The sequence below is a fragment of the Salmo salar genome, chromosome 07, assembly GCF_965601325.2.
Source record: "Salmo salar chromosome 07, fSalSal1, whole genome shotgun sequence".
Taxonomy (NCBI): Eukaryota; Metazoa; Chordata; class Actinopteri; order Salmoniformes; family Salmonidae; genus Salmo; species Salmo salar.
The window spans coordinates 76,233,832-76,260,404 of NC_138297.1; the positions used below are offsets into that span (position 1 = coordinate 76,233,832).

The 26,573-nt window shown below is 47.5% G+C and overlaps 1 protein-coding gene across 3 annotated transcripts; it reads left to right on the forward strand.

Moving 5' to 3' along the window:
• The first annotated feature begins 5,931 nt into the window (after positions 1-5,931).
• On the forward strand, positions 5,932-25,294 carry mansc1 (MANSC domain containing 1). 3 transcript variants are annotated; one of them, XM_082978104.1, is made up of 5 exons: positions 5,932-6,648; positions 10,426-11,168; positions 17,112-17,510; positions 19,832-19,981; positions 20,149-25,294. In XM_082978104.1, exons 3-5 carry the CDS (start codon positions 17,282-17,284, stop codon positions 21,756-21,758), a joined length of 1,989 nt encoding a protein of 662 aa, XP_082834230.1. In that variant the 5' UTR covers positions 5,932-6,648; positions 10,426-11,168; positions 17,112-17,281; the 3' UTR covers positions 21,759-25,294. The 3 variants fall into 3 exon arrangements, with proteins under 3 accessions (XP_082834230.1, XP_082834229.1, XP_082834228.1); XM_082978102.1 differs by having other exon boundaries at positions 5,933-6,648; positions 17,178-17,510; XM_082978103.1 differs by lacking the exon at positions 10,426-11,168 and having other exon boundaries at positions 17,178-17,510.
• The last annotated feature ends 1,279 nt before the right edge of the window (positions 25,295-26,573 follow it).

Consider the following 26,573-nt stretch of genomic DNA (forward strand, 5'->3'; position numbering starts at 1 on the left):
TACTTTTGATTTTGACCCCCCCCTTTGTTCAGGGACACATTATTCCATTTCTGTTAGTCACATGTCTGTGGAACTTGCTCAGTTTATGTCTCAGTTGTTAAATATAAAAACAGGCTGGTTTATAGGACTCTACCTTAGTCTCTGTCTGGTTCAACGCTACAGCCCCACAGGCTGGTTTATAGGACTCTACCTTAGTCTCTGTCTGGTTCAACGCTACAGCCCCACAGGCTGGTTTATAGGACTCTACCTTAGTCTCTGGTTCAACGCTACAGCCCCACAGGCTGGTTTATAGGACTCTACCTTAGTCTGTCTGGTTCAACGCTACAGCCCCACAGGCTGGTTTATAGGACTCTACCTTAGTCTCTGTCTGGTTCAACGCTACAGCCCCACAGGCTGGTTTATAGGACTCTACCTTAGCTCGTCTGGTTCAACGCTACAGCCCCACAGGCTGGTTTATAGGACTCTACCTTAGTCTCTGTCTGGTTCAACGCTACAGCCCCACAGGCTGGTTTATAGGACTCTACCTTAGTCTGTCTGGTTCAACGCTACAGCCCCACAGGCTGGTTTATAGGACTCTACCTTAGTCTCTGTCTGTCTGGTTCAACGCTACAGCCCCACAGGCTGGTTTATAGGACTCTACCTTAGTCTCTGTCTGGTTCAACGCTACAGCCCCACAGGCTGGTTTATAGGACTCTACCTTAGTCTCTGTCTGGTTCAACGCTACAGCCCCACAGGCTGGTTTATAGGACTCTACCTTAGTCTCTGGTTCAACGCTACAGCCCCACAGGCTGGTTTATAGGACTCTACCTTAGTCTGTCTGGTTCAACGCTACAGCCCCACAGGCTGGTTTATAGGACTCTACCTTAGTCTCTGTCTCAACGCTACAGCCCCACAGGCTGGTTTATAGGACTCTACCTTAGTCTCTGTCTGGTTCAACGCTACAGCCCCACAGGCTGGTTTATAGGACTCTACCTTAGTCTCTGGTTCAACGCTACAGCCCCACAGGCTGGTTTATAGGACTCTACCTTAGTCTCTGTCTGTCTGGTTCAACGCTACAGCCCCACAGGCTGGTTTATAGGACTCTACCTTAGTCTCTGTCTGGTTCAACGCTACAGCCCCACAGGCTGGTTTATAGGACTCTACCTTAGTCTCTGGTTCAACGCTACAGCCCCACAGGCTGGTTTATAGGACTCTACCTTAGTCTCTGGTTCAACGCTACAGCCCCACAGGCTGGTTTATAGGACTCTACCTTAGTCTCTGGTTCAACGCTACAGCCCCACAGGCTGGTTTATAGGACTCTACCTTAGTCTCTGTCTGGTTCAACGCTACAGCCCCACAGGCTGGTTTATAGGACTCTACCTTAGTCTCTGTCTGGTTCAACGCTACAGCCCCACAGGCTGGTTTATAGGACTCTACCTTAGTCTCTGGTTCAACGCTACAGCCCCACAGGCTGGTTTATAGGACTCTACCTTAGTCTCTGTCTGTCTGGTTCAACGCTACAGCCCCACAGGCTGGTTTATAGGACTCTACCTTAGTCTCTGGTTCAACGCTACAGCCCCACAGGCTGGTTTATTGGACTCTACCTTAGTCTCTGGTTCAACGCTACAGCCCCAGGCGGGTTTATAGGACTCTACCTTAGTCTCTGGTTCAACGCTACAGCCCCACAGGCTGGTTTATAGGACTCTACCTTAGTCTCTGGTTCAACGCTACAGCCCCACAGGCTGGTTTATTGGACTCTACCTTAGTCTCTGGTTCAACGCTACAGCCCCAGGCGGGTTTATAGGACTCTACCTTAGTCTCTGGTTCAACGCTACAGCCCCACAGGCTGGTTTATAGGACTCTACCTTAGTCTCTGTCTGGTTCAACGCTACAGCCCCACAGGCTGGTTTATAGGACTCTACCTTAGTCTCTGGTTCAACGCTACAGCCCCACAGGCTGGTTTATAGGACTCTACCTTAGTCTCTGGTTCAACGCTACAGCCCCACAGGCTGGTTTATAGGACTCTACCTTAGTCTCTGTCTGTCTGGTTCAACGCTACAGCCCCACAGGCTGGTTTATTGGACTCTACCTTAGTCTCTGGTTCAACGCTACAGCCCCACAGGCTGGTTTATAGGACTCTACCTTAGTCTCTGGTTCAACGCTACAGCCCCACAGGCTGGTTTATAGGACTCTACCTTAGTCTCTGTCTGGTTCAACGCTACAGCCCCACAGGCTGGTTTATAGGACTCTACCTTAGTCTCTGTCTGGTTCAACGCTACAGCCCCACAGGCTGGTTTATAGGACTCTACCTTAGTCTCTGTCTCAGCGCTACAGCCCCACAGGCTGGTTTATAGGACTCTACCTTAGTCTCTGGTTCAACGCTACAGCCCCACAGGCTGGTTTATAGGACTCTACCTTAGTCTCTGGTTCAACGCTACAGCCCCACAGGCTGGTTTATAGGACTCTACCTTAGTCTCTGTCTGTCTGGTTCAACGCTACAGCCCCACAGGCTGGTTTATAGGACTCTACCTTAGTCTCTGGTTCAACGCTACAGCCCCACAGGCTGGTTTATAGGACTCTACCTTAGTCTCTGTCTGTCTGGTTCAACGCTACAGCCCCACAGGCTGGTTTATAGGACTCTACCTTAGTCTCTGGTTCAACGCTACAGCCCCACAGGCTGGTTTATTGGACTCTACCTTAGTCTCTGGTTCAACGCTACAGCCCCAGGCGGGTTTATAGGACTCTACCTTAGTCTCTGGTTCAACGCTACAGCCCCACAGGCTGGTTTATAGGACTCTACCTTAGTCTCTGGTTCAACGCTACAGCCCCACAGGCTGGTTTATAGGACTCTACCTTAGTCTCTGGTTCAACGCTACAGCCCCACAGGCTGGTTTATAGGACTCTACCTTAGTCTCTGGTTCAACGCTACAGCCCCACAGGCTGGTTTATAGGACTCTACCTTAGTCTCTGTCTGGTTCAACGCTACAGCCCCACAGGCTGGTTTATAGGACTCTACCTTAGTCTCTGGTTCAACGCTACAGCCCCACAGGCTGGTTTATAGGACTCTACCTTAGTCTCTGGTTCAACGCTACAGCCCCACAGGCTGGTTTATAGGACTCTACCTTAGTCTCTGTCTGGTTCAACGCTACAGCCCCACAGGCTGGTTTATAGGACTCTACCTTAGTCTCTGTCTGGTTCAACGCTACAGCCCCACAGGCTGGTTTATAGGACTCTACCTTAGTCTCTGGTTCAACGCTACAGCCCCACAGGCTGGTTTATAGGACTCTACCTTAGTCTCTGGTTCAACGCTACAGCCCCACAGGCTGGTTTATAGGACTCTACCTTAGTCTCTGTCTGGTTCAACGCTACAGCCCCACAGGCTGGTTTATAGGACTCTACCTTAGTCTCTGGTTCAACGCTACAGCCCCACAGGCTGGTTTATAGGACTCTACCTTAGTCTCTGGTTCAACGCTACAGCCCCACAGGCGGGTTTATAGGACTCTACCTTAGTCTCTGGTTCAACGCTACAGCCCCACAGGCTGGTTTATAGGACTCTACCTTAGTCTCTGTCTGGTTCAACGCTACAGCCCCACAGGCTGGTTTATAGGACTCTACCTTAGTCTCTGGTTCAACGCTACAGCCCCACAGGCTGGTTTATAGGACTCTACCTTAGTCTCTGGTTCAACGCTACAGCCCCACAGGCTGGTTTATAGGACTCTACCTTAGTCCTGTCTGTCTGGTTCAACGCTACAGCCCCACAGGCTGGTTTATAGGACTCTACCTTAGTCTCTGGTTCAACGCTACAGCCCCACAGGCTGGTTTATAGGACTCTACCTTAGTCTCTGTCTGGTTCAACGCTACAGCCCCACAGGCTGGTTTATAGGACTCTACCTTAGTCTCTGGTTCAACGCTACAGCCCCACAGGCTGGTTTATTGGACTCTACCTTAGTCTCTGGTTCAACGCTACAGCCCCAGGCGGGTTTATAGGACTCTACCTTAGTCTCTGGTTCAACGCTACAGCCCCACAGGCTGGTTTATAGGACTCTACCTTAGTCTCTGTCTGGTTCAACGCTACAGCCCCACAGGCTGGTTTATAGGACTCTACCTTAGTCTCTGGTTCAACGCTACAGCCCCACAGGCTGGTTTATAGGACTCTACCTTAGTCTCTGGTTCAACGCTACAGCCCCACAGGCTGGTTTATAGGACTCTACCTTAGTCTCTGTCTGTCTGGTTCAACGCTACAGCCCCACAGGCTGGTTTATTGGACTCTACCTTAGTCTCTGGTTCAACGCTACAGCCCCACAGGCTGGTTTATAGGACTCTACCTTAGTCTCTGTCTGGTTCAACGCTACAGCCCCACAGGCTGGTTTATAGGACTCTACCTTAGTCTCTGTCTGTCTGGTTCAACGCTACAGCCCCACAGGCTGGTTTATGTTGGGTCTGACAGTGTGACACATAATCAATGCCATCTATAAACTCCATAAACGGATGGTTTAATCTGTATTGTCTTCACTGATAGAAACACAATGTGACATGAAAACAACTTGCTGTTTTTGTTATTACGGATGGGACCAGCGTGGTTCTGATGGGACCAGCGTGGTTCTGATGGGACCAGCGTGGTTCTGATGGGACCAGCGTGGTTCTGATGGGACCAGCGGGGTTCTGATGGGACCAGCGGGGTTCTGATGGGACCAGCGTGGTTCTGATGGGACCAGCGGGGTTCTGATGGGACCAGCGTGGTTCTGATGGGACCAGCGTGGTTCTGATGGGACCAGCGTGGTTCTGATGGGACCAGCGTGGTTCTGATGTGACCAGCGTGGTTCTGATGTGACCAGCAGGGTTCTGATGGGACCAGCGGGGTTCTGATGGGACCAGCGTGGTTCTGATGTGTCCAGCGTGGTTCTGATGGGACCAGCAGTGGTTCTGATGGGACCAGCGTGGTTCTGATGGGACCAGCGGGGTTCTGATGGGACCAGCAGGGTTCTGATGGGACCAGCAGGGTTCTGATGGGACCAGCATGGTTCTGATGGGACCAGCGGGGTTCTGATGGGACCAGCGTGGTTCTGATGGGACCAGCGTGGTTCTGATGGGACCAGCGGGGTTCTGATGGGACCAGCAGGGTTCTGATGGGACCAGCATGGTTCTGATGTGACCAGCAGGGTTCTGATGTGACCAGCGTGGTTCTGATGGGACCAGCGTGGTTCTGATGTGACCAGCAGGGTTCTGATGGGACCAGCATGGTTCTGATGTGACCAGCAGGGTTCTGATGGGACCAGCAGGGTTCTGATGGGACCAGCGTGGTTCTGATGGGACCAGCGTGGTTCTGATGTGTCCAGCGTGGTTCTGATGTGACCAGCAGGGTTCTGATGGGACCAGCAGGGTTCTGATGGGACCAGCGTGGTTCTGATGTGTCCAGCGTGAGTTCTGATGGGTCACCAGCGTGGTTCTGATGGGACCAGCGTGGTTCTGATGGGACCAGCGTGGTTCTGATGGGACCAGCAGGGTTCTGATATTTTTTAGTGAGCCATTTTTATGCTTCTTTGCTGTGGAATCAGATGTTTTAATGAAATGTAATTTTTTGGACAGTATTTTATCATATGTGTCAATAGGATTTGAAGTGTATCGCATCGTTGAGATGTGTTTTAATGCATCACTGTTGATAACTGAAACGCTTAATAAATACAGATATCTACATTTATTCTACGAGTTATTTCAGAGTTTTGATTAGTGCTGCTACATCGACTGTATTGTTTACCCAATTATTAATAAACCCGTTCCTTATGAATTGTGAAATTTAAAAAAAAAAAAATGTTTTGATTTACTACTATGTAACTACGAGTTACTGAGTGGAGATATTTTTTATTTGCTGGGTGAAAAGTCAAGGTAATCTGTGAGTAAGATAGTGGTTTGGTTGGTGTTGATGTGGGAAGTCTTTCCTCCCACTTACTGCCGCTAGTCGCTCTGAGGACAAAGAACCAAATGGGTCAGACTGGAGAAACCAGGATCTCTGGCTGCCTGGAAACATTACAGCTCCTGCTATACAAACGTTACCGTAGGCCACAGACATATCTAGAGCTCATCCGACGTCCCGTTTATTGTTGACGGGTTTTTTTGTGTGTGTGTGTGTGTGTGGATACAATTGTAGTTTTTTTTTCTCCCTCTTCCCGAGAATGATGATCGTTATTTCACATCGTCGACCGTTTGCGCCGCAGTTTTAAAAGGACGGAGGGAAAGCAAGGTGCTTTCTTCCTCCTCCTTCCTTCCTCCTCCTCCTCCTCCTCGGACAGACGAGAAAGAGCCTGGAAACAGCTTGGGAATGTAAAAAAAAAATGTTGTCAACATGTCTGTGTGGAGTCGTTGAACGGATGTTGTACCTTCTGGACCTCGTTTCAATGGTCCACTTGTCTGGTGCGGATGTTATTGCTTCCTGAACCCAACCACCTATAACAGCATCGCTTACAGACACCGGGACACCGTTTTAATCAATCCGTCTATTCTCGTCTAGAGACAACAAATACTACTTGGTTTAAATGAATTGGCCATAAACACAAACTCCCAGACTTCCTTAAACTGCGTATGTGTCTAATCAACAGAAAACCCTTGTCGGATCTCAGTCTATTTTCCGACCACCAGTTATTGGGTCATTTTGAACCAGCACACAGATAAAAGGTATGTGGGAAATAACGTCACATATGACCTGTATATTACAACACTGATGGGATGTTTTTATTTTATAGGTATTACGTGTTGTTATCTGAGATGGGGGATGATATCTCAACAGATAATAATCTTATGTTGTTTGTTGTTGTGTGTTATCAAATCGAAAGAAAAAAGAAGACGTATTTTCATAAAGATTGCATCACAAAGGTGGTCGTACTTCGGATACGGTTGATGGTAGGTAGCGTGACGCTGATCTGGCCGGTGGACCCGTTATTTATGTTATGTCCGGGAGGAAACGGAGGAAAGGGACCAGGTAACGGCGACGTTCAACTGCAAGAAATAAAAAATTATCCACGAGTCAACCCGGTCTCAAAGCATTTCGTATTATTCTTTACAACAACAAACAAACAAACGAACAAAAAAATCCGATAAACTCAATTTAGTATGATACGTTACGTTTCGTATGCTAGGCTATGTATTCATTTATGGATATCCATCATCTATTTCGTATATTAATAATGTTACGAATTACGAATTTATATGATTTTTTTTTTTTTATGTCCAGTATGAAGGAAGTTAATAAGAGGTTGTTTCGCTAGCCAATGCTAACTAGTGTTAGCGCTAATGACAGGAAGTCTATGGGTATCTGTGCTTTGCCCCCCTATCCTGACCTAAGTGTGTGTATAATATAGCAGTGGAAAGCGTATAGAACAGAGCAGAATACAAAATATCTTTATTAATAATGTCCCTGAAAAGGGGGAAAGGTAGTTCTTTTGCAGGAAAAATTCGATACAGACTGGCCACGTGAAAACCTAAGGTATGGAAACCCAGTACTGTCGAGGAGATTGTTATCCCCCGTCCCCATCTACCGTCCCATCTCTGAAGACCGTACAGAACCTGAATAAGACGGACCCAAAATGGCACCCTAATTCCATTTATAGTACACACCCTTCACCAGAGACTTTTGGTCAGAAGCAGTGCACTGTAAATGGTAAAGGGTATCATTTGGGATTCAAGCCCTAAGATGTTACATAAACAGTGTCATAACAGATCTCCTGGCTCTTACCGGGACCCAGCTCTGGCTGCACGGTGTCATGTCCCGTATAACAGATCTCCTGGCTCTTACCGGGACCCAGCTCTGGCTGCACGGCGTCATGTCCCGTATAACAGATCTCCTGGCTCTAACCGGGACCCAGCTCTGGCTGCACGGTGTCATGTCCCGTATAACAGATCTCCTGGCTCTTACCGGGACCCAGCTCTGGCTGCACGGTGTCATGTCCCGTATAACAGATCTCCTGGCTCTAACCGGTGTCATGTCCCGTATAACAGATCTCCTGGCTCTAACCGGGACCCAGCTCTGGCTGCACGGTGTCATGTCCCGTATAACAGATCTCCTGGCTCTTACCGGTGTCATGTCCCGTATAACAGATCTCCTGGCTCTAACCGGGACCCAGCTCTGGCTGCACGGTGTCATGTCCCGTATAACAGATCTCCTGGCTCTTACCGGTGTCATGTCCCGTATAACAGATCTCCTGGCTCTTACCGGGACACAGCTCTGGCTGCACGGCGTCATGTCCCGTATAACAGATCTCCTGGCTCTTACCGGGACCCAGCTCTGGCTGCACGGTGTCATGTCCCGTATAACAGATCTCCTGGCTCTAACCGGTGTCATGTCCCGTATAACAGATCTCCTGGCTCTAACCGGGACCCAGCTCTGGCTGCACGGTGTCATGTCCCGTATAACAGATCTCCTGGCTCTTACCGGTGTCATGTCCCGTATAACAGATCTCCTGGCTCTAACCGGGACCCAGCTCTGGCTGCACGGTGTCATGTCCCGTATAACAGATCTCCTGGCTCTTACCGGTGTCATGTCCCGTATAACAGATCTCCTGGCTCTTACCGGGACCCAGCTCTGGCTGCACGGCGTCATGTCCCGTATAACAGATCTCCTGGCTCTTACCGGGACCCAGCTCTGGCTGCACGGTGTCATGTCCCGTATAACAGATCTCCTGGCTCTAACCGGTGTCATGTCCCGTATAACAGATCTCCTGGCTCTAACCGGGACCCAGCTCTGGCTACACGGTGTCATGTCCCGTATAACAGATCTCCTGGCTCTTACCGGTGTCATGTCCCGTATAACAGATCTCCTGGCTCTTACCGGGACACAGCTCTGGCTGCACGGCGTCATGTCCCGTATAACAGATCTCCTGGCTCTTACCGGGACCCAGCTCTGGCTGCACGGTGTCATGTCCCGTATAACAGATCTCCTGGCTCTAACCGGTGTCATGTCCCGTATAACAGATCTCCTGGCTCTAACCGGGACCCAGCTCTGGCTACACGGTGTCATGTCCCGTATAACAGATCTCCTGGCTCTTACCGGGACCCAGCTCTGGCTGCACGGTGTCATGTCCCGTATAACAGATCTCCTGGCTCTAACCGGTGTCATGTCCCGTATAACAGATCTCCTGGCTCTTACCGGTGTCATGTCCCATATAACAGATCTCCTGACTCTAACCGGGACCCAGCTCTGGCTGCACGGTGTCATGTCCCGTATAACAGATCTCCTGGCTCTTACCGGGACCCAGCTCTGGCTGCACGGTGTCATGTCCCGTATAACAGATCTCCTGGCTCTAACCGGTGTCATGTCCCGTATAACAGATCTCCTGGCTCTAACCGGTGTCATGTCCCGTATAACAGATCTCCTGGCTCTTACCGGTGTCATGTCCCATATAACAGATCTCCTGACTCTAACCGGGACCCAGCTCTGGCTGCACGGTGTCATGTCCCGTATAACAGATCTCCTGGCTCTAACCGGGACCCAGCTCTGGCTGCACGGCGTCATGTCCCGTATAACAGATCTCCTGGCTCTAACCGGGACCCAGCTCTGGCTGCACGGTGTCATGTCCCGTATAACAGATCTCCTGGCTCTTACCGGTGTCATGTCCCGTATAACAGATATCCTGGCTCTTACCGGGACCCAGCTCTGGCTGCACGGTGTCATGTCCCGTATAACAGATCTCCTGGCTCTAACCGGTGTCATGTCCCGTATAACAGATATCCTGGCTCTTACCGGGACCCAGCTCTGGCTGCACGGTGTCATGTCCCGTATAACAGATCTCCTGGCTCTAACCGGTGTCATGTCCCGTATAACAGATCTCCTGGCTCTAACCGGGACCCAGCTCTGGCTGCAGAACAGTTATAACTATGTAACACACACACACACACACACACACACACACACACACACACACACACACACCCTTTCTCTCTTTCTTTCCCTCTCTCCCTCCCCCCTCTCTCTCTCCCCTTCCCCCTCTCTCTCACTCCCCCCCCTCCCACTCTGTCTCTCTCTCTCATGTATGTCTTCCAGACCTCCTTAACAGCTCCTGTAGTAGAACGGTAATCCCAGACTTCCTTAACAGCTCCTGTAGTAGAACGGTAATCCCAGACTTCCTTAACAGCTCCTGCAGTAGAACGGTAATCCCAGACTTCCTTAACAGCCCCTGCAGTAGAACGGTAATCCCAGACTTCCTTAACAGCTCCTGCAGTAGAGCGGTAATCCCAGACTTCCTTAACAGCTCCTGTAGTAGAACGGTAATCCCAGACCTCCTTAACAGCTCCTGTAGTAGAATGGTAATCCCAGACCTCCTTAACAGCTCCTGCAGTAGAACGGTAATCCCAGACTTCCTTAACAGCTCCTGTAGTAGAACGGTAATCCCAGGAGATCAGATAGCAGCAGAGCTGGAGGAGATTACATCAGGAGGACTGATACTGTTCCTTCTTCAGGAAACAAGGAGGGAGCAAAGTTCTGCTGGGAGGAGAGACGTGGACTGAGAGAAGAGAGAGAGAGAGAGAGAGACCTGGGCTGCGACGAGAGAGAGAGAGAGAGACCTGGACTGAGAGAAGAGAGAGAGAGACGTGGACTGTGACGAGAGAGAGAAGGAGAGAGACGTGGACTGAGAGAAGAGAGAGAGAGAGAGAGACCTGGGCTGCGACGAGAGAGAGAGAGAGAGACCTGGACTGAGAGAAGAGAGAGAGAGACGTGGACTGTGACGAGAGAGAGAAGGAGAGAGACGTGGACTGAGAGAAGAGAGAGAGAGAGAGAGACCTGGGCTGCGACGAGAGAGAGAGAGAGAGACCTGGACTGAGAGAAGAGAGAGAGAGACGTGGACTGTGACGAGAGAGAGAAGGAGAGAGACGTGGACTGAGAGAAGAGAGAGAGAGAGAGAGACCTGGGCTACGACGAGAGAGAGAGAGAGAGACCTGGGCTGAGAGAAGAGAGAGAGAGACCTGGACTGAGAGAAGAGAGAGAGAGAGACCTGGGCTGCGACGAGAGAGAGAGACCTGGACTGAGAGAAGAGAGAGAGAGAGACCTGGGCTGAGAGAGGAGAGAGAGAGAGACCTGGGCTGAGAGAGAAGGAGAGAGACGTGGACTGAGAGAAGAGAAGGAAGGAGAGTGAGAGAAGGAGAGACAGAGCTGAACTGTGGACCTGTAGACATATTAATGCAGACCTGCTCCCAGGCTGTTGGTGAGTAATGAGCTACACACCAAGTACATACAGTCGGAAGTTTACATACACCTTCGCCAAATATATTTAAACTCACTTTTTCACAATTCCTGACATTTAATCCTAGTAAAAATTCCCTGTTTTAGGTCAGTTAGGATCACCACTTTATTTTAAGAATGTGAAATGTCAGAATAATAGTAGAGAGAATGATTTATTTCAGCTTTTATTTCTTTCATTTCATTTCCAGTGGGTCAGAAGTTTACATATAAACTCAATTAGTATTTGGAAGTATTGCCTTTAAATTGTTTAACTTGGGTCAAACATTTCGGGAAGCCTGCTGCCACCCCCGTGCTTCACGGTTGGGATGGTGTTCTTCGGCTTGCAAGCCTCCCCCTTTTTCCCTCCAAACATAACGATGGTCATTATGGCCAAACAGTTCTATTTTTGTTTCATCAGACCAGAGGATATTTCTCCAAAAAGTACGATCTTTGTCCCCATGTGCAGTTGCAAACCGTAGTCTGGCTTTTTTATGGCGGTTTTGGAGCAGTGGCTTCTTCCTTGCTGAGCGGCCTTTCAGGTTATGTCGATTATAGGACTCGTTTTACTGTGGATATAGATACTTTTGTACCTGTTTCCTCCAGCATCTTCACAAGGTCCTTTGCTGTTGTTCTGGGATTGATTTGCACTTTTCCCACCAAAGTACGTTCATCTCTAGGAGACAGAACGCGTCTCCTTCCTGAGCGGTATGACGGCTGCGTGGTCCCATGGTGTTTATACTTGCGTACTATTGTTTGTTTAGATGAACATGGTACCTTCAGGCGTTTGGAAATTGCTCCCAAGGATGAACCAGACTTGTGGAGTCTACAATTTGTTTTCTGAGGTCTTGGCTGATTTCTTTTGATTTTCCCATGATGTCAAGCAAAGAGGCACTGAGTTTGAAGGTAGGCCTTGAAATACATCCACAGGTACACCTCCAATTGACTAAAATCATGTCAATTAGCCTATCAGAAGCTTCTAAATCCATTATATAATTTTCTGGAATTTTCCAAGCTGTTTAAAGGCACAGTCAACTTAGTGTATGTAAACTTCTGACCCACTGGAATTGTGATACAGTGAATTATAAGTGAAATAATCTGTCTGTAAACAATTTAAAAAAAAATTGACTTGTGTCCTGCACAAAGTAAATGTCCTAACCGACTTGCCAAAACTATAGTTTGTTAACAAGAAATTTGTGAAAAATTAGTTTTAATGACTCCAAACTAACTGTATGTAAACTTCCGGCTTCAACTGTACCATCAACCCGTTGGTATAGGGGTTATATTGCGATATATAGGGGTTATATTGTGATATATATAGGGGTTATATTGTGATATATAGGGGTTATATTGTGATATATAGGGGTTATATTGTGATATAGAGGGGTTATATTGTGATATATATATGGGGTTATATTGCGATATATGGGGTTATATTGTGATATATAGGGGTTATATTGTGATATATAGGGGTTATATTGCGATATATAGGGGTTATATTGTAATATATATATATGGGGTTATATTGCGATATATAGGGGTTATATTGTGATATATAGGGGTTATATTGTGATATATAGGGGTTATATTGTGATATATATATGGGGTTATATTGCGATATATAGGTGTTATATTGTGATATAGAGGGGTTATATTGTGATATATATATGGGGTTATATTGTGATATATAGGGGTTATATTGTGATATATAGGGGTTATATTGTGATATATAGGGGTTATATTGTGATATATAGGGGTTATATTGTGATATATAGGGGTTATATTGCGATATATAGGGGTTATATTGTGATATATAGGGGTTATATTGTGATATATAGGGGTTATATTGTGATATATAGGGGTTATATTGTGATATATAGGGGTTATATTGTGATATATAGGGGTTATATTGCGATATATAGGGGTTATATTGTGATATATAGGGGTTATATTGTGATATATGGGGTTATATTGTGATATATAGGGGTTATATTGCGATATATAGGGGTTATATTGTGATATATAGGGGTTATATTGTGATATATAGGGGTTATATTGTGATATATAGGGTTATATTGTGATATATAGGGGTTATATTGTGATATATAGGGGTTATATTGCGATATATAGGGGTTATATTGTGATATATAGGGGTTATATTGTGATATATATGGGGTTATATTGTGATATATAGGGGTTATATTGCGATATATAGGGGTTATATTGTGATATATATATGGGGTTATATTGTGATATATAGGGGTTATATTGTGATATATATATGGGGTTATATTGCGATATATAGGTGTTATATTGTGATATATATATATGGGGTTATATTGCGATATATAGGTGTTATATTGTGATATATATATATGGGGTTATATTGCGATATATAGGGGTTATATTGTGATATATAGGCCTATAGTCCTGACATGCCTATTGGAGCCACAGTCGGAGTCCACACCGGATGGTGGAAGAGTTTGGTTTCAGTTGGTTGTAGTTTTAGTCACAAACAGAACATTCTGTTCGCATTGTTGTACCTCTGTTCTATTATGTTCTTAAACCGACAGAGACAACAGAAGCGTCGTCTCCTCCCTCAGTAGAGACTCGTAGACAGATTGGGGGCTGCTGGACTATTTTTAGGGGACGTTATCTTTTAGCTACAGGACCTACAGCTTGGTTCTTTCTCTCTGTCACATTTCCCTCTTCAAGGCTTGCGGTAAAACAATTACTTATTTTTTTTTTTTTTTTTTTAAAGCTAGTAGTGACGAAACAAGGCCGTTGTTGAGAGAGAGAGAAGTTGGAGACGTTTCTTTTTGTTTTTCTGGGTTAGCGTTATGTCGTTGTTTTGTAATCCGTTTCGTAACCCTTAGTCTGGTTGGTTTAGCGGCAGGCAGAGCCGGGGTCGTGGGGGCTACAGAACAACATGGGTTATGGGGTTTACATAGAAATAGGCTGGACTCTTGAGTCATCCTGATAACAGTGTTCTTTGAACCCTTTAAATGAAATAGAAAGCAACAGAGAGAGAGGAAGAGGAGGGGGGGAGGTAGCAGAGAGAGAGGTAGCAGAGAGAGGAAGAGGAGGGGGGTAGCAGAGAGAGAGGAAGAGGAGGGGGAGGTAGCAGAGAGAGAGGAAGCAGAGAGAGAGGTAGCAGAGAGAGAGGAAGAGGAGGGGGGAGGTAGCAGAGAGAGAGAGGTAGAGGAGGGGGGAGGTAGCAGAGAGAGAGAGGTAGAGGAGGGGGGAGGTAGCAGAGAGAGAGAGGAAGAGGAGGGGGGGGTAGCAGAGAGAGAGGAAGAGGAGGGGGGGAGGTAGCAGAGAGAGAGGTAGCAGAGAGAGAGGTAGCAGAGAGAGAGGAAGCAGAGAGAGAGGGGGGGAGGTAGCAGAGAGAGGAGGGGGGGTAGCAGAGAGAGAGGTAGCAGAGAGAGAGGTAGCAGAGAGAGAGGAAGCAGAGAGAGAGGGGGGGAGGTAGCAGAGAGAGAGGTAGCTGAGAGAGAGGAAGAGGAGGGGGGTGAGGTAGCAGAGAGAGAGGAAGAGGAGGGGGGAGGTAGAAGAGAGAGAGGTAGCAGAGAGAGGTAGAAGAGAGAGAGGAAGAGGAGGGGGGTAGCAGAGAGAGAGGTAGAGGAGGGGGGAGGTAGCAGAGAGAGAGGAAGAGGAGGGGGGTAGCAGAGAGAGAGGTAGCAGAGGGGGGGAGGTAGTAGAGAGAGAGGAAGAGGAGGGGGGGTAGCAGAGAGAGAGGAAGAGGAGGGGGGTGAGGTAGCAGAGAGAGAGGAAGAGGAGGGGGGTGAGGTAGCAGAGAGAGTGGTAGCAGAAAGAGAGAGGTAGCAGAGAGAGAGGAGGGGGGTGACGTAGCAGAGAGAGAGGTAGCAGAGAGAGAGGAAGAGGAGGGGGGGAGGTAGCAGAAAGAGAGAGGTAGCAGAGAGAGAGGAAGAGGAGGGGGGTGACGTAGCAGAGAGAGAGGTAGCAGAGAGAGAGGAAGAGGAGGGGGGGAGGTAGCAGAAAGAGAGAGGTAGCAGAGAGAGAGGAAGAGGAGGGGGGTGAGGTAGCAGAGAGAGAGAGAGAGAGAGAGATTAGTTTAGTGCTGTGTGAAAGGCTGGCAGACTGTCTAATTGAGCCACTGCCAGCCAGGATCTTTTCAGAGCAGGATCTTCACCAAGTCTGAAACCAAAATGGTACTACTTTTGACCAAGACCAATAGGGAACGGGATGCTATTTGAGATGCAGACCATTTCCTGTCTCTGTATCTCATGATGTAAACTATCGTGTCGGGGGGGGGGGGGGGGGGGGTTGAATTAACAAGTCTCGAGTCGCCACTTTCTACTTCAACGATTCGACAGCTCTGGACATGCTTGCTTACTCCGGACCAGGCCCTGATCCCAACGGGACTGAAAGAGGAAGTGGCGTGTCCCTTGGGAAGCGGCGTCCTCGACGAGACTACGTCGACGAGCAAATAGACCGCCATTTACCCCCCCCCCCTCCATCTCTAATGTTACAGGAAGTCTCAAGTTTTTAGTTAGAATGAGAAGCTGGAATCCACACTATTTACCAGGAGAGCTCATCTATATGTTTTCACAGCTGTCTATTTCCCGCCATAAACCCACGCTTGGCGTTAAGACTGCACTCAAAGAGAATAGGGCCATAAGTAAACAAGACAATGTACATTCAGAGGCTGCCTTTTTTTTTTTAATCCTTGGCCAGTGATTTTAAATGCAAGGGAAACTGAAATGTATTTGACCTCATTTTTACGAGTATGTCCCCCTTTTGCCGCTAGAGGCAACAAAACTCTAAATCAACTTTTACTCCACACGCAGAAACACACATACAAATCTCTCACTCGCCTTCCCTTCGGCTGATCAGAACTCTTATGTTTTCTTACAAGCAGAAACTCAAGTGGTTCCTGATGAAGCGGATGAAGCTAAGCTACAGGACTGTTTGGCTAGCACCAGACTGGGATATGTTCCCGGGAAAAATCATCATCCGATAACATTTAGGAGTTTACCACGTCAGTCACCTGCTTCATTAATAACTGCATTCGATGACGTCGTCCCACACAGTGACCGTACGTACGTACATATCCCAACCAGAAGCCATGGATTACAGGCAACGTGTCAATATAGGACTAAGATCGAATCCTACTACACCGGCTCTGACGTTTGTGGCAGGGCTTGCAAACTATGACGGATTACGAAGGTGGAAACCCAGCCGTGAACTGCCCTGTGACGTGAGCCTACCAGACGAGCTAAATGCCTTATATGCTCTCTTCGAGGCAAGCAACACTGAACCAAGCATGAGAACACCAGCCGTTCCGGACGACTGTTTGATCTCGCTCTCCGTAGCAGATGTCAGTAAGACTTTTAAAAAGGTTAACATTCGCAAGGTCTCTGGGCCAGACAGACTACCGGGACGCGTACTCAGAGCATGCGTTGATCAGCGGGCAAGTGTCTTCACTGACATTTTCAAAACTCTCCCTGAACCAGTCTGTATTTTTTGATTTTTTTTTCTCCTTTATTTAACCAGGTAGGCCAGTTGAGAACAAGTTCTCATTTACAACTGCGACCTGGCCAGCAGACCACCATCTTCACTGACCCCTGCCCTCTACAGGAGTGTCTGTCCCCTGTCCTCTACCCTCTACAGGAGTGTCTGTCCCCTGTCCCCTGCCCTCTACAGGAGTGTCTGTCCCCTGTCCTCTACAGGAGTGTCTGTCCCCTGTCCTCTACAGGAGTGTCTGTCCCCTGTCCTCTACAGGAGTGTCTGTCCCCTGTCCTCTACCCTCTACAGGAGTGTCTGTCCCCTGTCCTCTACCCTCTACAGGAGTGTCTGTCCCCTGTCCCCTGCCCTCTACAGGAGTGTCTGTCCCCTGTCCTCTACAGGAGTGTCTGTCCCCTGTCCTCTACAGGAGTGTCTGTCCCCTGTCCCCTACCCTCTACAGGAGTGTCTGTCCCCTGTCCTCTACCCTCTACAGGAGTGTCTGACCCCTGACCCCTGTCCTCTACAGGAGTGTCTGAATCTGCCCGCCCCTGCCGTCGACCCTGAGGGCGTGGCGTGTGTTCGACCAACCAGAGCCCCGTGGACCCGTGACGTCACTGTGACATCATCATCATGTTCCCCTCGTCGTCGCCGCTCCTCCTGGCCGCCGTGTTGACGCTGGCGGCCGCTGGCGGCCCCGTCCCGGGGTCGGACGCGGAGACGTGTTTCTCCAGACAGCATCAGAACGCTGTAGTGAATGTCCGCCAGGCGCTGGCCAGACCGACCACCGTCATGGACTCCAGAATCAGCCAATCAGAGAGAGACTGTGTTCTGGCCTGCTGCTCAGAGGACGTCAAGCCAGGTACACACACACGCACGCACGCACGACACACACACACACACACACACACACACACACACACACACACACACACACGCACACACTATACACACACACACTATACACACACACACTATACACACACACACGCACGCGCGCACGCACGCGCACACACACACACACACACACACACACACACACACTATACACACGCACGCACGCACGCACGCACGCACGCACGCACACACACACACACACACACAATAACACACACACACACACAATAACACCCACACACACACAATAACACACACACAATAACACACACACACACAATAACACACAATAACACACACACACACACAATAACTCCCACACACACACAATAACACACAATAACACACAATAACACACAATAACATACACACAATAACAATTACACGGGGGAACTTTCAAACAGAAGGATTGTTAGTCGTGATACTTGGTATTGTTAGCCTCTTTGGGAAAGGCTTACCGCTAGCGCCCGGCGTCGACAACATCCGGTGAAATTGCAGAGCGCGAAATTCAAAATACAAAGTTCGTAATATTAAACATTTGTAACAGTTGTCGTCGGGAATGGAGGACCAAAACGCAGCAGGAATGTGGATGCTCATCTTGTATTTATTTCCAAACAAAGTGAAACACCAAAATAACAAACGAAGAACTCACGAACAACAAAACAGTCCTGTCATGCTCACACACGGCAAAACAAGAAACAATCTCCCACAAAACCTACACCAAACAATTACCCATATATAGGACTCTCAATCGGAGGCAACGAGAAAACACCTGCCTCCAATTGAGAGTCCAGCACCCAAACCTAAATATAGAAAACCTAAACTAGACAGAATGCAGAAATACAACCTAGAACATACTAACCTAGAACGTACACCCAAAACCCAGGAACACATAAATCAAACACCCCTCTACAACACACACAAAGCCCCCACCATACAAAACAAACATCCCTCTGCCACGTCCTGACCAAACTACTAAACAACTACTCCCTCTGCTGGTCAGGACGTGACAACATTTATGAAAATACAAGTTTTATACATCGGTTAAAAGCTTAACTTCTTGTTAATCCAGCCGCTTTGTCAGATTTCAAAAAGGCTTTACGGCGAAAGCATACCATGCAATTATCTGAGGACAGTGCCCCGCGTACAAAAGCATTAAAAACATTTTCCAACCGAGCAGAGGCATCACGAAAGTCAGAAATAGCGATAAAATAAATCCCTTACCTTTGAAGATCTTCCTCTGTTTGCAATCCAAAGGGTCCCAGCTACATCACAAATGGTCGTTTTGTTCGATAAAGTCCTTCTTTATATCCCAAAAAAGTCAGTTTAGTTGGCGCGCTTTATTCAATATTCCACCGGTTTCTCCTCGTTCAAAATGCATACAAAATGAATCCCAAACGTTACCAATAAACTTCGTCCAAACAAGTCAAACAACGTTTATAATCAATCCTCAGGTACCCTAATATGTAAATAAATGATCAAATTTAAGACGGAGAATAGTCTGTTCATAACCGGAGATAAATAACCAAGTGCGCGCTCTTATTCACGCGGGTCATAAAACTACAGCCAAAATGGGAGCCACTTAGAAAAACTACAAATTCTAGTTCATTTCTCAAAAAACAAGCCTGAAACTCTTTATAAAGACTGTTGACATCTAGTGGAAGCCCTAGGAACTGCAATCTGGGAGGTCTTCCTTTTATATTCCCATAGACAGCCATTATAATGAGAGGTGAGCCCCAAAAAAATTCCGGATGGATTCTCCTCGGGTTTTTGCCTGCCATATCAGTTCTGTTATACTCACATACATTATTTTAACAGTTTTGGACACTTTAGAGTGTTTTCTATCCAATACTACCAATTATATACATATCCTTGCTTCTGGGCCTGAGTAACAGGCAGTTTACATTGGGCACCTCATTCATCCAAACTTCCGAATACTGCCCCCTATCCATAAGAAGGATTGTTAGTCGTGATACTTGGTATTGGTAGAGGGAGAGACAACACGGTGGAACTTTCAAACAGAAGGATTGTTAGTCGTGATACTTGGTATTGGTAGAGGGAGAGACAACACGGTGGAACGTTCAAACAGAAGGATCGTTCGTCGTGATACTTGGTATTGGTAGAGGGAGAGACAACACGGTGGAACGTTCAAACAGAAGGATCGTTCGTCGTGATACTTGGTATTGGTAGAGGGAGAGACAACACGGTGGAACGTTCAAACAGAAGGATCGTTCGTCGTGATACTTGGTATTACTCTCCATGTCTGATTGCTCTCTCTCCCCTCAGGTATAAAGTGTACTCTGGCTGTGTTCAACCCTCACAAGCCCTCTGAGCCTCCCAACAACCACAACTGTCATCTGTTCCACTGCCAGAGTGAGCGGGACTGTCCCCTCCTGGCTGCGGAACAGGGCATCAACACATACGACATCTTCAAAGGTGAGCGCATCTTCCTTCAGCTAAACGTCTGGGCCGGCTCCCGCCGTTGGAGAATAAGGGGCTCCATGTCAGACCTACTAGTTGTGCTCTTGTCTCGTCGTCGTTGTCTTACAGAGTCTTTCATCTCTGCCTCGTCCAGTCATGTTCTGATGTCGTGTTCTCCATAGGTTTGATTCATCCCTCCACGGTGATACCTACTCCACCTTCTACAATCCAACCAACTACTACTACTACTGCTGCTGCTGCTACTACTACTACTACAACTCCAGCAACTACCATCAGACCACAACCCACTACTACTACCACCACCACTACACCTACCACCACAACCACACCACAACCCACTACTACCACCACCACTACACCTACCACCACAACCACACCACAACCCACTACTACTACTACTACCACCACTACACCTACCACCACAACCAGACCACAACCCACTACTACTACCACCACTACACCTACCACCACAACCAGACCACAACCCACTACTACTACTACCACCACAACCACACCACAACCCACTACACCTACCACCACTACACCTATCACCACAACCACACCACAACCCACTACTACTACTACTACCACTACACCTACCACCACAATCACACCACAACCCACTACTACTACCACCACCACAACCACACCACAACCCACTACTACTACCACCACCACCACAACCAGACCACAACCCACTACACCTACCACCACAACCAGACCACAACCCACTACACCTACCACCACAACCAGACCACAACCCACTACACCTACCACCACAACCAGACCACAACCCACTACACCTACCACCACAACCAGACCACAAACCACTACACCTACCACCACAACCAGACCACAACCCACTACACCTACCACCACAACCAGACCACAACCCACTACACCTACCACCACAATCAGACCACAACCCACTACTACTACTACTACCACCACAACAGCGACACTACAACCTACTACTACTACTACCACTACTACACAACCTACTACCACAACGACACAGCTGACAACCACAACAAAACAACCCTCTTTAATCATAGTAACAATGGCTGTTATGACACGACCAACTCCAACCGCTACTACAACAACATCCTGGCCACTAACAGAGGCCCACACTACTCCTACTACAACAACATCCTGGCCACTAACAGAGGCCCACACTACTCCTACAACAACCACTACCGCACAGATGAACAGAAAGCCCGATAAACCTCCCAAAAAAACGAACAAATCGTCTAAAAAACCCAAACCACATCCTGCCACTACAAGAACGACGTCTTTACCTGTCTCAACGACACACCGCAGAGATCCAGACCCCACCGCTCCAGCACCAACACACCGCAGAGATCCAGACCCCATCAGAACTACTGAAAAACTCCAGCCAGCCACTGAGCCAGCTACCACCACCACCACCACCACCACCACCACCACTTCGACTGGTGCTACCACCACCACCACCACTAAGAGCCCAGCGGCCATTGAGCCCCTGATCCCAAGGACAACACCGGAAAAAGAGCCGGCGCTGGTGGCCAAGGGGGTCCAGTCAGCCCCAGCCTCCCCAGGGACAGAGGGTCGGGGCGGAGGGAAGGAGGTGGCAGGGCCGGGGGCTCTGAAGAGCTCCCTGGTGGCTGTGGTGGTGGTAGGCCTGGCCATCCTGACTCTGGTCCTGGCTGTGGTGGGACGTAAGGCCATGGAGTCGTTTGACCGGCGACACTACACCAGGCTGGAGCTTAACGACCTACACTACGAGGTGTGACTGAACCCTTACACACACTGACACACACACACACACACACAGACACACACAGACACACACACACACACACACACACACACACACACGCACACACACACACACACACACACGCACACACACACACACACACACATCCTGGTTCGCAAAGGGAGATAATAAACAAGAAAAGTCCACCTGCAAAAATAATATTTTTCTCTGTTTTAATTAAATAGTTTCTTTAACCACATTTCTATTAGATAAGAAACACGTTCAGTTTCGTTTTAAGAGCATATCAATGTACTGTCATTCATTACAACACAATAACAATAGTGTCGTTGAACAGACCCCTGTTCTACTATTCTAGAACAGTAGAGAGATATCACGGGGCTCTAGAACAGTAGAGAGATATCACAGGGCTCTAGAACAGTAGAGAGATATCACAGGGCTCTAGAACAGTAAAGAGATATCACAGGGCTCTAGAACAGTAAAGAGATATCACAGGGCTCTAGAACAGTAGAGAGATATCACAGGGCTCTAGAACAGTAGAGAGATATCACAGGGCTCTAGAACAGTAGAGAGATATCACAGGGCTCTAGAACAGTAGAGAGATATCACAGGGCTCTAGAACAGTAGAGAGATATCACAGGGCTCTAGAACAGTAGAGAGATATCACAGGGCTCTAGAACAGTAGAGAGATATCACAGGGCTCTAGAACAGTAGAGAGATATCACAGGGCTCTAGAACAGTAGAGAGATATCACAGGGCTATAGAACAGTAGAGATATCACAGGGCTCTAGAACAGTAGAGATATCACGGGGCTCTAGAACAGTAGAGAGATATCACAGGGCTCTAGAACAGTAGAGAGATATCACAGGGCTCTAGAACAGTAGAGAGATATCACAGGGCTCTAGAACAGTAGAGAGATATCACAGGGCTCTAGAACAGTAGAGAGATATCACAGGGCTCTAGAACAGTAGAGAGATATCACGGGGCTCTAGAACAGTAGAGAGATATCACAGGGCTCTAGAACAGTAGAGAGATATCACGGGGCTCTAGAACAGTAGAGAGATATCAGAGGGCTCTAGAACAGTAGAGAGATATCACGGGGCTCTAGAACAGTAGAGAGAGATCACAGGGCTCTAGAACAGTAGAGAGATATCACGGGGCTCTAGAACAGTAGAGAGATATCACGGGGCTCTAGAACAGTAGAGAGATATCACGGGGCTCTAGAACAGTAGAGAGATATCACGGGGCTCTAGAACAGTAGAGAGATATCACGGGGCTCTAGAACAGTAGAGAGATATCAGAGGGCTCTAGAACAGTAGAGAGATATCACAGGGCTCTAGAACAGTAGAGAGATATCACGGGGCTCTAGAACAGTAGAGAGATATTACGGGGCTCTAGACCAGTAGAGAGATATCAGAGGGCTCTAGAACAGTAGAGAGATATCAGAGGGCTCTAGAACAGTAGAGAGATATCACAGGGCTCTAGAACAGTAGAGAGATATCACAGGGCTCTAGAACAGTAGAGAGATATCACGGGGCTCTAGAACAGTAGAGAGATATCAGAGGGCTAAGGAATAAAGAACCGTAAGCAGCAATATCTCTATTCCAACAACTCAGGAACCCTCTGAATTTAAAGGTCATAGTGTAATTTGGGTGAACTATCCCTTTAAGCAAACAGATAGGGGCACAAAGTGATAGCCTCCCCGATGTACAAGAGAGTCATTGGAGGCTGGTGAAGGGAGGACGGCTCATAATAGATGGAACGGCGTCAAACACTGTGAAGAAACCAAGTCTAGATGTGTTTGATGCCTGTCTATTCATTCCAGCCATCACTATGAGTCCCTCCTCAGATTCAAGGGGGCACCAGCCACCACTGAAAAGTGTACTGACTGGGACCTGTTAAAGAGGAACAACTGACTGGGACCTGTTAAAGAGGAATAACTGACTGGGACCTGTTAAAGAGGAACAACTGACTGGGACCTGTTAAAGAGGAACAACTGACTGGGACCTGTTAAAGAGGAACAACTGACCTGTTAAAGAGGAACAACTGACTGGGACCTGTTAAAGAGGAACAACTGACTGGGACCTGTTAAAGAGGAACAACTGACTGGGACCTGTTAAAGAGGAACAACTGACTGGGACCTGTTAAAGAGGAACAACTGACTGGGACCTGTTAAAGAGGAACAACTGACTGGGACCTGTTAAAGAGGAACAACTGACTGGGACCTGTTAAAGAGGAACAACTGACTGGGACCTGTTAAAGAGGAACAACTGACCTGTTAAAGAGGAACAACTGACTGGGACCTGTTAAAGAGGAACAACTGACTGGGACCTGTTAAAGAGGAACAACTGACTGGGACCTGTTAAAGAGGAACAACTGACTGGGACCTGTTAAAGAGGAACAACTGACTGGGACCTGTTAAAGAGGAACAACTGACTGGGACCTGTTAAAGAGGAACAACTGACTGGGACCTGTTAAAGAGGAACAACTGACTGGGACCTGTTAAAGAGGAACAACTGACTGGGACCTGTTAAAGAGGAACAACTGACTGAGACCTGTTAAAGAGGAACAACTGACTGGGACCTGTTAAAGAGGAACAACTGACTGGGACCTGTTAAAGAGGAACAACTGACTGGGACCTGTTAAAGAGGAACAACTGACCTGTTAAAGAGGAACAACTGACTGGGACCTTTTAAACAGGAATAAGGTACAATAAGAGTTTCCTATCTCTTCTGCATGTTAACCATTTATAGCCATATCAAGATGTCTGTGGACACCAACTCCAATCTAAATGTCTGATTGACTTTAACACGTGTTTTTTCACTGTGCTGTATACTGTGGGTTAATTCCTTTGCTTCTGGCAGAGTTCTGGACGAACACAATGATGGATGCAAATCTGTACAATCTGATGCACTATGTTTTTTTTTATATAATACATTTCTTTTTAAATGGTAGGATTTGTTTTCATAGGTAGATGACACTGGCTGCACATTATTTTTCATACGTCGATTTGTATTGTATACTATGCGAGTATGCACTTATACAGAGAAGAATGTGTGAGATTACTGACTGACTGAGTGAGTGGAATGGAGAAATGCCCACTGGAAGGTTAGATGTAATACAACGATGTACCACAGGGTGGCGCAGCGTTCATGTAGTACCACGATGTACCACAGGGTGGCGCAGCGGTAATGTAATACCACGATGTACCACAGGGTGGCGCAGCGTTCATGTAGTACCACGATGTACCACAGGGTGGCGCGGCGTTCATGTAGTACCACGATGTACCACAGGGTGGCGCAGCTATCTTACTTCTTAATGGCATGCAGCGCAGTCACTTTAAAAACACGTCACACCACTCGGGAGCATGGAGCCAAATTTTAATATAATTGCACAGAATTATAACCTTGTTTATTACTGGTATTGCTTTGATAATTTATAAAGTGTAGTTTGGTCTTGTTTTTGTGAAGTGTTGCTTTCCAATCACTTTGGGATTAGATGTTTTATTAACCTGAATTCTTGTAAGGAAATAAAATGTGATTTTTGAATAATGTTTCTTGTGTACTTTTATCTACACGGTGAAGTGGTTTTGGAATAAACAATATAACAGTTTGTTGTTCGTTCTAGAAACTATGAAAAGGTTTCTCTCTGTGTCTTACACACACACCACACACACACACACACACACTACACACACACACACACCACACACACACACACTACACACTACACACACACACACACACACACACACACTACACACACACACACACACACACACTACACACACACACACACACACACCACACACACACACACACTACACACACACACACACTACACACACACACACACACACACCACACACACACTACACACACACACACACACACCACACACACACACACACACTACACACTACACACACACACACACTACACACACACACACACACACACCACACACACACTACACACACACACACCACACACACACACACACTACACACTACACACACACACCACACACACACACACCACACACACACTACACACACACACACACACTACACTACACTACACTACACTACACTACACTACACACACACACTACACTACACTACACACACACACTACACACACACACACTACACTACACTACACTACACACACACACTACACTACACACACACACTACACACACACACTACACACACACACACACACTACACTACACTACACACACTACACACACACACTACACACACACACCACACACACTACACACACACACATTCACACACTACACACACACACACCACACACACACTACACACACACACACACACACACACACTACACACACACACACACTACACACACACACACACACACACACACACACACACACACTACACACTACACACACACACACACTACACACACACACACACACTACACACTACACACACACACACACTACACACACACACACACACACACCACACACACACTACACACACTACACTACACACACACACTACACACACACACACACACTACACTACACACACACACTACACACACTACACACACACACTACACACACTACACACACACACATTCACACACTACACACACACACACCACACACACACTACACACACACACACACACACACACACTACACACACACACACACTACACACACACACACACACACACACACTACACACACACACACACACACACACTACACACACACACACACACACACACACTACACACACACTACACACACTACACACACACACACACACTACACACACAC

Bases quoted from the DNA above. Each gene is read 5' to 3' on its own strand.
- mansc1 (XM_082978104.1), top strand. From the start codon at position 17,282: ATGTTCCCCTCGTCGTCGCCGCTCCTCCTGGCCGCCGTGTTGACGCTG. The intron at 17,511-19,831 runs GTACACACACAC...CTCTCCCCTCAG, and splicing joins CTCAGAGGACGTCAAGCCAG to GTATAAAGTGTACTCTGGCT. The intron at 19,982-20,148 runs GTGAGCGCATCT...TGTTCTCCATAG, and splicing joins CACATACGACATCTTCAAAG to GTTTGATTCATCCCTCCACG.